Raw genomic sequence first — 15,829 nt, 5'->3', positions numbered from 1 at the left:
TTTTCAAAGCTACATACCTATACTAATGTAATGTAATGAAAATGGACCTACCAAAAATTCAATCTCGTTCCTCTCAATGTTTTGTTTTGTATTTTTTTTTTTGTTGATGATTGTCATATTACATAATTAATTTGAAATGTGTAGGTGAACCAAAATTTCTCAATCAATATGTATAGTGTTTACCTCTAGTCGCGTAGTTACGGCAAGATAACAGGGTCCACACAATCTTACGGGTTTAAAAAGCTTTGCATCAGGTAGCGGTGCCCAAAACTCAGAGCAGTCAGCACAAAATATTTGCCCACACGAGCTAAATAGAGAAAATAACATTTAAATGTAGCACATATACGACATATACAAAATACAATTGAAAGCGTATTAAATTTAAACAAACCAAAAAACGAAAAAAAAATTTCATAAATGAAACAAAAAAACAGAAAATCAACAAATAAATGACAAAAAAACATTGCAAACCAATGAATTCTGCAAGCATGACACTTATGAACGTTGAATGTGCTGCTCATGAACAAAACGAAGTTGTCTTCCGAGTTAAGCTTTAGTAATCTTTGAACAGATTTTTTATTCAAGTGTCTTTAAGCACTTCATTTTGGTAACAAAAAAATCTAACAATACAAATAATTTTAGTAAAATAATGCAGTAATTGTAGCGAGATTTATAGTACGAATTACAAGCAATGTTTGTATAAAAATAAAATTTCAATATATTTAAACAATGAAGTGAACAATTAAGTATGTATTGTATTTAATAACTAATTAAGAAGTTTGTTATTGACAAATGTGTAATGTTGTTATTAGAAATTGAATTATTAATTAAGGATGAGGTAGAATTAAGTTTATATTTATATTATAAATTAGTATGAATAAAAAAAATCGAACATAAAATAACATAATAATCAAAAAAGAAATATATTAAAAAAAAAGAATGAAGACATCGAAAAAAGAAAAAAAAACAAAAAGTATAGTGTCAATTATTTAATAATATTATTTATCACACCGGCAATGATGTTTTCTGCGGCCTATCCAGAATTCGACTTGACAGCTGGTGCAACGTTTCACAGCATGATCTGGTACCCAGAGGGCACTTGTGGTGTTTGGTTGTTGTATGGAGGAACTAGCGCTAGACGATGGAGCGCTGCGATCTTCTACAGCCTCCCATGAGCATATTGAAGCATTCTCTAAATTATCGGCCGCTGAACACTGTAACGCAGATAAATTAAAAATATTGCAGATAATTATTTTGTGACGAACGTCACATGTTGATTTAAACAACAATTAAAACAGGAGAACGAGTTTTTAACATTGACGGATATTTATAAATATTTTATTTTGCAATAGGCATGCGATTAGCCAATTTGTTCTATTAATTATTGAAAAAGGTTTAGGCGGAATTAAACGCACACAAACGAGAACTAATTAAGAACCAAGTGCATATTTGTTATGAGGTTATGCGAGATACATACATTTGCTAAAGCAAACAGCAGCAACAACAGCAAGTTAGTATAGAAGCAGGGCAGCAATCAAAGGAGTGAAAAACGGTGCAACTTGCACAAAGCAAACAAAAGCAGCAGCATTCGTTGAAACAGCACAAACAACGAAATTTCGGTTTAAAATTTGGCATATCGATATGCATGTATGTATGTATGTATGTATTACGTTTCTTTTGAAAGTAAACAAGTAAGGAAAGGCTAAGTTCGGATGATATAGTTTTATTAAGATAACACATAGTTTAACCAATATATTCGGCATAAAGTCCAATAGAATAATGAAAATCATCATATATAGTATATGAGGGGTGAGGTAATATCTGAACCGATTTCACTCATTTTCACCACCAATGTACACTATCTTCAAGACTATACGATCACTTAATTTTGCTAAGGTATCTCACATATTAACCGATATATGCGGTATAAAGCCCAACGGAATTTTGATAATCCGAATATAAGATATATGGGAGCTATGGGAAGTTATGACCCGATTTTAAACATTTTTGGTACAGAGACACACTATTAGAAGAAAAAGATTCCATCTGTATTAAATTAAAATATCTGAGAGATTTACCGATTTTTTCGGTGAAAAATTACCCTCATTCACTGAGTTCGATATCTGGGGAATTGAAAAGTTATAGTCCGATTTCGACAATGTTCCCACAAGTAATGCCACAGCTCATATACAGTATTTGTGTAAAGTTTTATTTCGCTATCTTCATTAGCTCCTAATGTATGAACGAATCAGATGGATTTCAAAATTGAGTTTCTATGGGAAGAAGGCGTGGTTGTGAACCATTTTTCATTCGTGTTAACAAGGTGTCAAGAAGACATTACATACCGAATTTCATTAAAATCTGTCGAGTAGTTTCTGAGATATGGTTTTTGACCCATAAGTGGGCCTCGCCACGCCATTTTCAATTTTTTTTAATTAGTATAGGTAGACGAAGTATAGGTGGACCAAATCATTTTAAACAATACCTTTAACCCTTGACCTTTAACATAATAAATATACAGTTATTCTCTCAAAACAAAGTAATTCAAAGAAAATAAGTAACTATAAAACGGTTAAACGGAAGGTGTATGAACAATATATTGTTCTTTCTTATCAGCGACAACGCGGAATACATTCATACATATGTATTAAGAATACAAACATATCGATATGCATTTTATCAGAGAATGTGAAGGATAGAGAATACTTCAATGGGAATTAACGGAAATCAGCAACATGCCAAAATTTCATTATTTATTGTTTTAATTTGAGTTATTGCTTTAATCAATTAATTAACATTAGAGCTTTCTCTATGCTGCAAATTCTCTGACTTAGCCGTTATACACACAATAAGCACTTAAGCAAATGTAATTGAAATGAACGCATGAATACCCGACAACTAACCGTTAACAAAGAACTATTGCTATCAGCATAATCACAATTACGTCTGAGCAACGTCATGGTGATGACATCACTATCGTCGTCAGTCAGCATATTATCATCTTTCTTATAGCAAAGGCTACAACTGAAACTATGATAACGTTTACGCTGGTGATGACTATTATTCTGGCAAAGGCAATGGCAATTATATAAACGATGTGGAAATCGATCACGATCACGATAATCAACCGCAGTATGACAACGTGGTCTGGGTTGATTTTGCAGTGGTTGTGGTTGTTGTTGTTGTTGTCGATATTGCTGCTGTTGCAATAGTAATTTACACTTTGTACACGATCTCGCATTGAAGCCTTGACACTTAGTACATTCACGAAATCTACTTCGGCTAACTAAGAGTTCGTCTACCTTAATTGAATAGACATATGTACATATATTTAAGTACTAATATTAAATAACGTTTGATGGTCAACTAAAAGCTTACAGCTACATATGTCAATAAATACTAACGTAAGGAAAATTATAATCAAAAATAAAAAAAAAAAATATTAAAGGAAATTGTATAACTAAAAAAAATTAAATTTCAAATTCAAATAAAAAAACATTAAAATAATAAAAAATAATCATTTAAGAAATATAAAAAACTATTCATTAAAAATTGTTGAAAAAAAATTTAAATTCAAATTAAAAAAAAATTATTATTTAAAAAATAAAATAAAACAATATTTATTAAAAATTAAATTTAAAAAAATGTATATCTAAATTAAAAATACTAAAAAAGAACAAGCAAAAAGCTCAGACGAACAACAGTCTTTTCAGTCAGTTCTAAAATTAAATTCAGTCTTCGACAAATATCTTCAATTGAGTAAAAAAAAATATTTAAACATTAGAAATTACTTCTTTTCGAATAAATCCCATCGAATTTATCAAATTGATAGAAGTTAGCAAAAGTATTGTTTTTTTTCTTTTTGTTTAAACTAAAGAAATGTTCTTCTGATGCATAATTTTCCTTGACACACAAAAAAAATGTAAATAAAAATTTCACCTTTTCTCAATCAAATAAAATCCATGCTCTTGTCGCTGTCAATATCAATCATCATCATCCTAAATTTTGATGCGCATTGCAAATGTATTGCGATTAAATCAATGTTGATTTTATTTTCTTACCTGATCTTCATTTGTATCACAAGTTGGAACAACGTTGCAATTTGGGCATCTTTTCTTCAGCAGTACCATACGCATTTCATGTATTTCGTGCAAAAGCATATCCTCTCGCATCTAAATGAAAAGCATATATCCCAATGTAATAAATATATAACTCTTTATAGAAACAAAAATCAATAGCGTCTCTTACCTTATGTTCTAGCACAATTTGTTGTAGACGCATATTTTGTTCACTTAACGCATGCGCCAAACCGTCAGGGCAGGAATAGGTCATTTGTGCTCGTTCTTGTTGAGGCGGTGTCATCGGTAAGGAGCGCGCACCAAGCATATGATAACGTGACATGCTATAATAAGACAACCATATTTTATTGGTAAAATCGGCAGAACATATCCGAAATCTTACCCTGCGTTTTGATGATGTCGCATGTTATACCCTTCAAAACAACGTTTGGCATGTGCATTTAGTTTCTGACATCGCAACCTTTCGTATATATCATCATCATCATCATCACCACCAGCAGCAGCCCTACATCTAGGGCCAACCCTATCTCTAGCGCCACCACCACCACTACCACTAGCGCCGCCACTACCGCTAGCGCCGCCACTACCACTAGCGCCGCCACTACCGCTAGCGCCGCCACTACCGCTAGCGCCGCCACTACCGCTAGCGCCGCCACTACCGCTAGCGCCACCACTACCACTAGCGCCACCACTACCACTAGCGCCGCCACTACCGCTAGCGCCTCCACTGGCACTATCACCACCAGCATTATTTCTAGTGCTTCCAGCGACTCGACCGTTCCAAACATTCTCATTTCTACCGTTTGGACGACATGCACGGCTGGTACTTGGCTTTTCGTCAGAGCCAGTTGGTGACGTTGGTAAGGACGAACCATTATTCGAGATAGCCTCACACTTGCCACTAACCGATATTTGCAATTTTCGATGTTCTGGCAAAATAATGATGCTCTCATTCATGGCATCATTCGAACTCGCTTGAGCGGCTGCCTCTGTAAAACCAACGGCACCAGCTTCGGCATCCATATCAGCAACATCATTTGCGCTTTGATCTGTGGCTGTTGTCATTGTTGTTGCGAGGCTATTGTTGCTATTGCTTTTCGTATTATTGATGTTGAGCGAAGACGATGCAGATGAGACGGAGGCATTACTAGATGAATTTGACAAGATATTTGCACGATTCGAGGAGGTACCATTTGTGCCATGAACATTTGGCATAATACTGCTATTAACGCCATTGGCGGCAGGTTTGTTGTCATTTTTGCTTTTAGGTGAAGCATTTGCTCGCTGATTATAGCAGAGGTAAACAAAAACAAAAAACAAATTTTAGTATCTATTTTTTTTTTAATCAAAAAAATTTAACAACAAATTACCTCTTGTTTTAATAGAACATACGGAGAACTTAAGCCAAGCTCCTCTCTGTCTGACGATGTGGATAGTTTTTCAGGTGTGTGAAAACCATCTGTAACATCGGCTTCCGCTCGGGTAGGCAAGGGTGACATTTCTGCACGATTAGTGTTTGGTACTAAAGTGTCTGGGCTGGTACTGACAGCATCATGCCAATCGCAGTGTCTGTCTGTAGTTTCATCAACATTGTGACTGGCATCTGGAACAGTATAGAAAGTTAGATAAACAATAATTTACAAATTAAAAATTATTATTAAATATTTAATGATTTTAATTAAATGATATTAAAATGAAATACAATTTTTTTAATTATGTAATTAAAAATATCCTTCGTTTGAGCATTAAAATTTAACTCACCATTCAAGTCTACACTTATCATAAGATCATCGCTGGTATTTGCTTTAAATATTGCGTTTGAATTGTCGCCGCCACCCGAGTCTCTAATTTCCCGGCTAACTGTGGCCTCATTCGCATTGTCATTCCGTTGCTCGATACCGTTAGTCTTAGGCTTAATGTTGCTTTCATTTGAATTATCATTTGTTTCATCATTGTGCTCTTGGTGTTCATTGCTGTTTAAAGCCGTTGGTGATCTGTTGTTGCAGTCTGTAGGTTTATCCTGCTGAAGTGTATCTTCAGTATTCGTTATAGTATCTCTAGGCTGTGAATTAACTGTTTGTGTTTCCTCTGTATTGTTTGCGACATCCATAAAGTTGTCTTCATCCGGATTTTCATTTCGCTGTATCGTGTTAATAACATTATCGGCCAAATCTTCACGTTCGGATTGTGCATCGGCGTTCGAATTATTTTCTGAATTTGTAGCCATTGTCAAACTATAAAGAATATAAAATTAAATTTATCGTTAGAAAGTTTTTATGAAATAATTAACTGTTAAAGGGCGCGAGAAATTATAAACTCATTGTCTCGAAAAATCAGATTTAGACATATATTTTAGAAATAAGAAGAATTTATTAGTTTCTAACAGCAATTACACTTACTTTGGCTCCACAGTCATATTCGGGTCGCTGGAACGTCGTGAGATTCCACTCTGCATAATATTTGCCGAGACCAAATCGCCGTACGAACGCGTCTTAATCATAGGAGCTACAAATATGATCGGATCTATGAATTATTTGTTGTATGTGGCTTTAAGTTAATAGTAAGAAGCTTACTTATTATTCCCTGCAAATTATCGTTGCTATTATTTACGAAATCAACGCTATTTTGATTTCCCAAACTTCCTAAGTAAACATCGGTCCATAAGTGTAGGTCGCGTACATTGTGCGCAGCCCAAATCACCTGAGAGAAAAAAGTGAAACAAATTGACATTGAATTTTTTTATTATAATTTTTTTTTGTTCTATTTATTATTTTTTATTTTATTTTTTTATTTTATTTTTTATTAATTATTTTATTTTATTTTTTTTACTTTATTTTTTGTTATTTTTTTGTATTTTTTTATTTTATTTTATTATTTTTTTATTTTATTTTATTTTTTTTTTGTATTATTTTTTCTATATTATTATTTTTTCATTATTATTTTTTTTTTAAATTATTTTTATTTTATTTTTTATTAATTATTTTATTTTTTTTACTTTATTTTTTGTTATTTTTTTATTTTATTTATTATTTTTTATTTTATTTTTTTATTTTATTTTTTATTAATTATTTTATTTTATTTTTTTTACTTCATTTTTTGTTATTTTTTTGTATTTTTTTATTTTATTTTATTATTTTTTTATTTTATTTTATTTTTTTTTTTTGTATTATTTTTTCTATATTATTATTTTTTCATTATTATTTTTTTTTTAAATTATTTTTATTTTATTTTTTATTAATTATTTTATTTTTTTTACTTTATTTTTTGTTATTTTTTTAATTTATTTTATTATTTTTTTATTTTATTTTATTTTTTTTGTATTATTTTTTCTATATTATTATTTTTTTAATTATTTTTATTTTATTTTTTATTTTATTTTTTATTAATTTTTTATTATCTTATTTTTTATTTCATTTTTATTATTTTTTCATTATTATTTATTTTGAAATATTTTTTATTATTATTTTTTATATATTTTTGTTTTTATTTTATTTTATTTTTATATTTTTACTATTATTATTTTTATTCAACATTAAACTCACCTGATCTTTATTTGGTAAATAAAGTGGACTTTTATACATTGGTCCTGATAGGAAAGGCCATACTGAGTAGGTACGCTCAAACACCGACTTTTCACAACGTTCCTTGTATGTGTTACACAGGAAGGTACCGAAAAGACACGAATGTGAGTGTTGTGCTAATTTGATCTGTTATGGTAGAGAAATAGGTAAATAACTGTAGCTGCTTAAAGCAAAAGAACACGAACTTACCAAGTAAGCCATGTTGAATTCGAAACTACATGGAAATTGCTTGTGTATTTGATGTACTAAATCCAACCATTGCAGGAAAACTGGACAACGTTCATTCAGCTCATCCGAACCGGGGCCGTGACCACAACGATCTGAGAATTTATGGCCGAAACTCAACCATTCTCGTTCGACTAATACTCGGAAACCCTAGAAAATATATTCATTCGATATAATATTAACTTATTTATGCTAAAACTAATTTCCTTACCTCGACGGTACGGTAGTATGGATCCAAGCACAATTGTGCTGTGGCCACAATCTGCGGCGTGCGATCCCAGCCATCCGAACAGTGTACCAACACTGGTCGCCCTTTCTTTTCAATTGCATGACAAACAGTGACGGCAGCGGTCAATAGGCCAGAGAGATGCTGCAGCCACATTGTCTTCTCGAGCATACCGAGCCAACTGTTAAAATAAAAAAAGACGTAAATTCAAACTTAATACAAAAAAATCCACCAAAACTCACTTTGGACAATCTGCTGGCGCGGCACAGAGTTGTCTTAACGCTTGAAAACTTTTGCGTATAGCATGTATATTACCCAGACTCATGAATTCGATTTCAGCCGACGGATAATATTCAATGCATTCGCAACCGCCACCGCGTGCGCGATTCGTCACCGCAGAAGTGTAGCTGCGCGCATCGACAATAAGGACTTTCTAAAGACGAAATGGAGAAAAACATGTGATTGTGGAATTTTAAATCTCTTCATTTCTCGTATTCACCTGCACTACATCCAATGTCACTTCCTCATGACTACCGTCCGTGTTTGTGGGCGAACTCTCGCCCGATGCCGGTTTTGGTGCCGGTGGATTGATCGGCTGATTTTGACGACGCATCTGCTCTCCACGATCGAATGCACACGCCTCGCTCAATGCCTTGAGTAATTGTTCATCGGTGTTGTTACGCCAACCGAACCAACCCACTTCGGGTTGACTGCAACGCGCAATCACTGCACCCGATTTTTTGTGCCGCCACACAACGGCTGGCAAACGACGCGAACCACGAAATTTCGACACTTCGTAAAGCATGTCATCAGAAATGCACGCGGGCACCAGTAACCGCTGCGGGTATGACGGACATAATTTGAAATCCTCATTGGCTTTGGAAATACGCCATGTACCGTTCAGATCGAAACCCATTCGTATGACTTCGCGCATAAAATCTTCATCTGCACGTGTGGCGCGTTGTAAGCGTTCCAGGTACTCGGGAGCATTGTAAGCATCACTTTGCATATTTATTGCATCATTCATGTACGAGTGAAAGGGAAATGCGAATAGCGATTCCAATGTTTCTGGCACACCAACGCTCAATTGTATGCGTCGTAGCCATTCGGCACACTGTTCGGCTGTTGCAAAGGAACATTTAACGGTGCTAGCGTCCTTGCAATTGATGATTAGATGAAACAGCTCACGTATCTGCAAATTTTCGATTAGTCCCAGCGGCACAGATGTCTCTGAGTTATTTGAATTTTTTAATATAAATATACGGTATGTTGAGAGCGATAAAATGCCATCATCAGTACGTCCCAGATATAAGACGAATTCACCAGCAACTAAAGGTAAAAATGAAAATGTACAGTTAGATTATTATTTTAAAATATTTTAGTAAATATCTAATACATTCGATTTCAATGTACTCACGTTCTTGATATGGTACTTCCAAACTGGGATCTTCTTTTTCCATTCTTAATCTTGGGAAAAACTCAGTCGCGCGTACAATGCACAGGGAAGGTGGGGGTGATCCATCCGTACCCTCCATTTAACTATAAAATATGTATAAGATGGTGGATATTTTATTAGAAAATTTGTATTTGTACGTTATTTAAAAATAAAAAGAGCTGTATAATATTTGAAAATTTACACTATGTTTAAACCACTTTATTACACCTAAATAAAAAAGACGGAACATTACTAAATCGACCGGACCTATGTACATATGTACCGCCGAATTCGGAAAATTCAATAAAAATTATTTCTGCTAATACTACAACAACAACACCGACTAGAATTAATTTCAAGAGTGGTGATGCTAAAAAAATGTTTATATAAAATTTAATTTTAAAAGCTTTTTTGAGATTAGTAAACCCAAATTTAAAGAGTTATTCCGTTGATTTAAAGATTTTTTTAAGCTAATTTTTTCGTATACATATTCTATAACTTCCTGTCTATCATTTTTGAATAGGTCTGCTTCCTTTGACTAGTGCAATCAAAGATAAGCGATGGAACATAAATGCTATCGTCAGCAATGTGGAGTTCGAGTGCAAACGAACCTCTCTTGAACTCTTAACACAATTCTTTCCAATAAATAAAGTATAATTTATTATAGGACCCGTTTCTGTCGATGTAAAGATTATCCAATCCAAGATGAGTTGGGTTCGTAGGGCATGCAAAGAGGGGATTATTGTCATGCGGAAACTCATTGCTGTATGTCTGTATGGAGTGAGGCAAGGAAGGTGTAATTGACTCCACTATGAATAGCGTTTAAAGCGAATCTGAAACTGTCCGTGTCCGCAGTCTGGTCGGCATATTGCAATAAGCAGTCGACGTATTGTAGGAGTGACCTCTTGATGCACCGTGGAGGCGGTTCTGATTCCAGCAAATGACTACATGGGTGATTTCTGCGAAATACCCTTGTAGTGGCCTCATTATGTAAATGTGCTTCGGATGACATCAAGAGATACCCTATGACTGTCCGAAGTGCGATATTCCGGCACGTCTGTATCTTCCTCTGCTGCGTGCCACTACCTCCAGGCAACCATACCGGTGAGAACTCATTTCTCATTATTACTAACAATTAAATAGAAAAAAACTGTACAACAACAGTTTTTAAGACCTTATACAAGTATTTTGGAACCACGTGAATTTTTCAAGGAAATACATAAGTATTCATGAATAACTTTTAACTCTGAATTTAAATATATTTTCAACGCACACGTGCCAAATACTATCATTAGACATGCACGTGCTTACACATGAGTATACCCCCAAGTTGTAGACGTTTTTAGACACTGAGACGTTTGCAAATTCATTCAGCTACTGGAAAATGCAGTTGACACATTTTGATGACTGGCACTCAATCAAAAAAAAAAAAAAGTGTGATAAGCAGCTTATAAACTTTATTTCAAATTTTCTCAAATAAATTCAATACTTTTCTAGACTATGCAGAGTGACTGTGTCACACATCAAAACTGAGTAAAAGGATAATGAAGGGAAATTAAAATTACGCCACACATTTTTCACGTTAGTATGTCAGATACCTCTGTATTATACACACACAGTGGAGTATAGTCTGTCTGTATCTAGCGCGGTTGAATATGCGGTCACGGCAGCGGTGGCGGCGAACATGAACACGCGACTGTAAAAGTGGCAGACAGGACGAAAAGCGAAACGTAAAGCGTAGTAGAAAGTAAGGAAATAAGCTTTTTCTTATCTATATTAAATGTATTTGTACAATTATTGCGTCTAATTGATAAACGAAAGGGCTTAGACAACGCTAGAGCATGAACAAATTAATCATTTGATTACTAGAAATTCATTTTTATAGTAATTGTTGACTTCCATAGTGTATATTTTTTGAACCGACCTACCCCACACCGAAATTATCACTGCAATTCGTTGATATACACAGAAGAAATTGCCACCAACATTGACTATAGTACATGTACATATGTATGTATATAATAATGAAGGTATTTAACTAAAGATATATATTCTATGATTTTTAGTTAATATTTGTGTGCAGTTATTTTAAAGCAACTGTTTATGATTTAGTTACGTATCGTCACGCGACCGAGCAGCAACTGTAGTTGACTAAAAGCGGTGACAGCGATTACAACCGTAAATGGCGTAGCCGCAATCGTAGTAATCGGAGACGAACGAAGACCCAATATAGTACATACTATATACATACAAACATATTCAAAGTATTGTCAGTATGTATTTATATACACATATATATATACAATCGCACTATATATACTTGTATACATGGTATGGCTAGTATATGGTCATATATTTGGTTGTACAAGGTATGCTGGAATATGAGTAGTGGCAATGGCAACGCTCTCGTTCTCATAGTGGAGCAGCGTGTATCCAGTGTCGCTGTTTGTGGCGTCAGTGCTTCCACCAAGTGGCTGGCAATGGCCGATACACTCGAGAAAGTTGTATCGTAGGTACGGTGAGACATGATACACATACATGGAAATATGTACCTACGTACACAAAAAGTCAACAATTCTAGATTTAGTAATTGTAATAGAAGCAATAAAAGTTAATAATAAATACTTTGTACTTAACAGTTGAATGATTAGATATAAATGATATACATTTCTATGTACACACGTGAACTCATATAGTCACATGTATTAACTGTTATTTTGTGTGTCCTTTCACTTCGCACGATTTTAGTAGATACTTGGACCTATAATATACGAAAGAGATTGGCATAGCGATTGTTTATAACGCTTGAAACTAAGACAAACACTATTTTATGTAGCATTGCTGAGCGGACTGAAAAGTTTGTATCGTTTCAGGCAAAAAAAAAAACATATCCAAAATAGAGCCAACGAGAGTGGTAGACCGATAGCGAACTATACAATTATTGGAGAGCAATATGTGGTCTTTTCTTTAAGATAGGCCATAGTTACGGGCATTTTCGGTCTTTTACCTTTTTATTGTCCTGGGGTTAGATCTGGATTTTTTTCACAATCACGAAATTTGTTTTCAAATACTAAAATCCATAATCCAAAATAATATTTCTCACGAACATGTTGTTCAACAACTGTGAAGTTTATATAAATAGGTATCTTTGGATGATTGAATGTAACCAATAAGGAATCTGCCAGGTATGCCCACATTCCAAGCCCTTGTCAAACAGAAACATGAAAATCCTTCTATATAATATGGTCCCCTAAACTATACAAACTGACTAATATCTATTCGACGAATCGACGACTTTCTGACTTTCTAATAACCTTCTGCTCCTTTTTGTTTATAGTGAAATATACTTTTTAACAATTAACAATTCATTCATATAAATTCTGTAAAAATATTACCAATCAATTTTCCTTCGAGCCGGATTTGAACCAGCGACCTATGGATATCTACTGTTGTGTGCAATTAACTCTACAGTCCACCGCTCTACCAACTGAGCTATCGAAGATTTTTGTAATCTCAATATTTCTGATTGTTTTTTTCATATAAGACAATAAATTATTTATTAAATTTAGTAAAGACATTGTGAAGAGACATAGCGAATATATAAGTATTTCCCAAAAAATAATAAATATTATTATACCAAGTATTTATGTAAAAGTATTTAATTTATTGAAATATTTTAATAAAAAAAATGCTGTTACACGATCCTTCGAGCCGGATTTGAACCAGCGACCTATGGATATCTACAAATTGAATAAATCTCTTCTACAGTCCACCGCTCTACCAACTGAGCTATCGAAGGTGTTTTTTTAATTAAAATAAGAGACATCCCAATATAGAAAAAAATGCATTTAAAACAATTTAACAGTAAAAATATCTTATAAAAAGTAGGAAAATTAAACAACTTATGAAGGTTGACAAAGTTTTACCACTATACCTTACTCAGCATCAAAAATATTTTCGAGAAAATACTTCGAATTTATGAGCATTGGTCAAATTTGATTGAGATATCCCTAATATACAGTATAAAGTTAACAAAATATGTAGCCTAGGCCAAGATATAAACTAATTGCACGGATGTTTGATAGCGATGTACTATACCAAGGAAAATATGGGCAGATATGATCTGATATATTCTATTTCAATAAACAGTATAAAATCGTACAGAAGAATGAAAGTCCGTATATTATGTTCTTGGGTCGAAAGAAGTGTATTTCTCTTTTTTTCGGAAGAGAGGTGCAATACGATTCAAGGTCAGGCACATTAAAAAAAAAAAAACTATTGCAAATGGACGTCATTCATAGTGTTCCTACCACCATATTTTTCATTTTTGTTGGTATTTTTAGAGAGTTATTGGATTAAAAAGTGTTTATAAAATCAATAAAAACTAAGGGTTATAAAAAAAACTCCATTTGGCGATCCTTCGAGCCGGATTTGAACCAGCGACCTATGGATTTCTACTATTTGCTTGCAAATCACTTCTACAGTCCACCGCTCTACCAACTGAGCTATCGAAGGCACATTTTAAAAGAAATGCATTTTTCACGTGTTGCAGTTTTTTAAACAAAATAATGAATTCACAAAAAATATTCCAAAAAATACAGAAAATATTAAAATAAATGCAATTTAAGATTAAAAGCTTTGCTATTTATGGAAACTTATATTACAACTCTAAAAACAAAAATTAATTAGTAAAAAAATATTCACATCAATGTATATCCTTCGAGCCGGATTTGAACCAGCGACCTATGGATGTCTACTTTCTTGCGTGCAAATCACTTCTACAGTCCACCGCTCTACCAACTGAGCTATCGAAGGTCTTAAGTGAGAGTGAAATATTTCTTTCTATCAGCTTATAACGGTGTATGTGTGTTTGTAAATTAAAAATTTATTTATTTTGGTCACTCAACTATTTTCATACATATTTTTTTGTTAAATTGTATACGATCTGTATAATGAATGGCATTATCAAATAATGCCGATCAACCAGTTATTTAAGTGCTTGAGGAATGAGTGAAGATTCAGTCAGAAGTGTGGAACACAAACACGAACACGAAAGCAAGTTTCGGTTTCAGTAACATCAAATATAACAACAATGAAGGGTGCACAGACCTTATCAAACCAAAGAAGGAAATATCAGTCGAAAAGTGTTCAACTAGCTATATGAAATCCAATGAACACTCATTCATACATACATACTTTTCAAGGTCATGTATTGTGCACACGAAATATATTCGAAAATGAAATATAAGATTACTCTATTTGCTTTGAATACTCTTATTAACCTTTTATGCGTGACCTTTACGGAATTTGTGCATAAATGATAATAAAAATGCTTTTAGTAGTGCGATAACCCGATAGAATGGCAGTATTAGAATGTTATAATGAAAATACACTCGGTCTATTTTGGAGCACTGTTTATGTCTTTGAACACCGACCACTTTCTCGGAGAATACATAAATAACTTGATCGATATGAATGAATATCCAATAAAGAAATTTAAAAAACGGGTTAAATTATAGCTCTACCATCCTTTGAGCGAATATACTGATTTTAATATCTTCCGTTGACCTTACGTTATAAAGGGACACTACACTACAAAAGAAGACTGATAGGGACGACGCCATATTTTTCCCGCTTTTTTGACATTTCTCTTCAGTAAGGTTTGCTATTTCATCATGGAAAGATATACGAAATTATAAAAATTTGCGAAATTCGACCTCAACTTTAAGAGCGCTACGTCGGTCGTCATAATCGTCATGTCAGAACAATAATTGAGCGTCTAGTGGAAATATTTGAATGCACAGACACAGTACAAAATGTTCCTGTGCCAATGAGACAAAGAAGTGTCCGTAGTGTCGATAATATTGCTGCCGCTGGCGTATAAATTGAGGAAGACCCAAATCAGTCTCCCAAGCGTTGGGCATCTCTGTGACGTCGTTGTGGCGAAAAGATCTTGGCCTACAACCTTACAAGATCAAACTGAAGCCGCTTGGCCACCAGTATCGTCGTATGTTCGCTGAGCAATAACTTGAAAATGATCCGAATTTTCATTGAAAAATCATTTTCAGCGATGAGGCTCATTTCTGACTGAATGGCTTCGTCAATAAGCAAAATATGCGTTATTGGTCAGACAGTTATCCACACGTACTCCATGAGTCACCATTGCATTCTGAAAAAATTATGTTTTGGTGCGGTTTATGGGCCGGCGGCGTCATTGGGCCGTACTTCTTCCGTAATGATCAAGACCGGCACGTTACTGTGAATGCGAATCGCTGCCGATCAA

General features: G+C 33.9%; 1 protein-coding gene and 4 non-coding genes across 9 annotated transcripts in view; all 5 read right to left on the bottom strand.

The window, feature by feature from the left end:
* Positions 1-15,829, bottom strand: part of LOC105210532 (myotubularin-related protein 4) — a 29,801-nt gene that overhangs the window by 5,704 nt on the left and 8,268 nt on the right. The window contains exons 2-17 of one of the 5 annotated variants that reach the window (XM_054232266.1): positions 9,529-9,650; positions 8,611-9,440; positions 8,354-8,544; positions 8,097-8,292; positions 7,850-8,035; positions 7,622-7,786; positions 6,653-6,779; positions 6,479-6,602; positions 5,841-6,313; positions 5,450-5,682; positions 4,462-5,363; positions 4,249-4,402; positions 4,062-4,172; positions 2,904-3,302; positions 1,012-1,214; positions 184-307 (exon numbers count right to left, since the gene is read on the bottom strand). In XM_054232266.1, the coding sequence (XP_054088241.1) occupies positions 184-307; positions 1,012-1,214; positions 2,904-3,302; positions 4,062-4,172; positions 4,249-4,402; positions 4,462-5,363; positions 5,450-5,682; positions 5,841-6,313; positions 6,479-6,602; positions 6,653-6,779; positions 7,622-7,786; positions 7,850-8,035; positions 8,097-8,292; positions 8,354-8,544; positions 8,611-9,440; positions 9,529-9,646 (4,536 nt within the window). In that variant the 5' untranslated portion in view covers positions 9,647-9,650. Of the gene's footprint in view, positions 1-183; positions 308-1,011; positions 1,215-2,903; positions 3,303-3,939; positions 3,999-4,061; positions 4,173-4,248; positions 4,403-4,461; positions 5,364-5,449; positions 5,683-5,840; positions 6,314-6,478; positions 6,603-6,652; positions 6,780-7,621; positions 7,787-7,849; positions 8,036-8,096; positions 8,293-8,353; positions 8,545-8,610; positions 9,441-9,528; positions 9,651-15,829 lie in introns of those variants that run through there. The other 4 variants (XM_054232267.1, XM_011181551.3, XM_011181552.3 and 1 more) reach the window with 4 other exon arrangements.
* On the bottom strand, positions 12,951-13,048 carry Trnay-gua (transfer RNA tyrosine (anticodon GUA)). The gene is made up of 2 exons: positions 13,012-13,048; positions 12,951-12,987 (listed from the first exon to the last, which is right to left on the bottom strand). It is a non-coding gene; the product is annotated as a tRNA-Tyr (tRNA).
* Positions 13,249-13,345, bottom strand: Trnay-gua (transfer RNA tyrosine (anticodon GUA)). Its single transcript has 2 exons — positions 13,309-13,345; positions 13,249-13,284 (listed from the first exon to the last, which is right to left on the bottom strand). It is a non-coding gene; the product is annotated as a tRNA-Tyr (tRNA).
* Trnay-gua (transfer RNA tyrosine (anticodon GUA)) lies at positions 13,963-14,061 on the bottom strand. Its single transcript has 2 exons — positions 14,025-14,061; positions 13,963-13,998 (listed from the first exon to the last, which is right to left on the bottom strand). It is a non-coding gene; the product is annotated as a tRNA-Tyr (tRNA).
* On the bottom strand, positions 14,262-14,361 carry Trnay-gua (transfer RNA tyrosine (anticodon GUA)). Its single transcript has 2 exons — positions 14,325-14,361; positions 14,262-14,297 (listed from the first exon to the last, which is right to left on the bottom strand). It is a non-coding gene; the product is annotated as a tRNA-Tyr (tRNA).

Source organism: Zeugodacus cucurbitae, chromosome 5 (assembly GCF_028554725.1).
Source record: "Zeugodacus cucurbitae isolate PBARC_wt_2022May chromosome 5, idZeuCucr1.2, whole genome shotgun sequence".
In the NCBI taxonomy this organism is placed as follows: domain Eukaryota; kingdom Metazoa; phylum Arthropoda; class Insecta; order Diptera; family Tephritidae; genus Zeugodacus; species Zeugodacus cucurbitae.
This window is presented reverse-complemented; position numbering and strand designations above follow the sequence as displayed.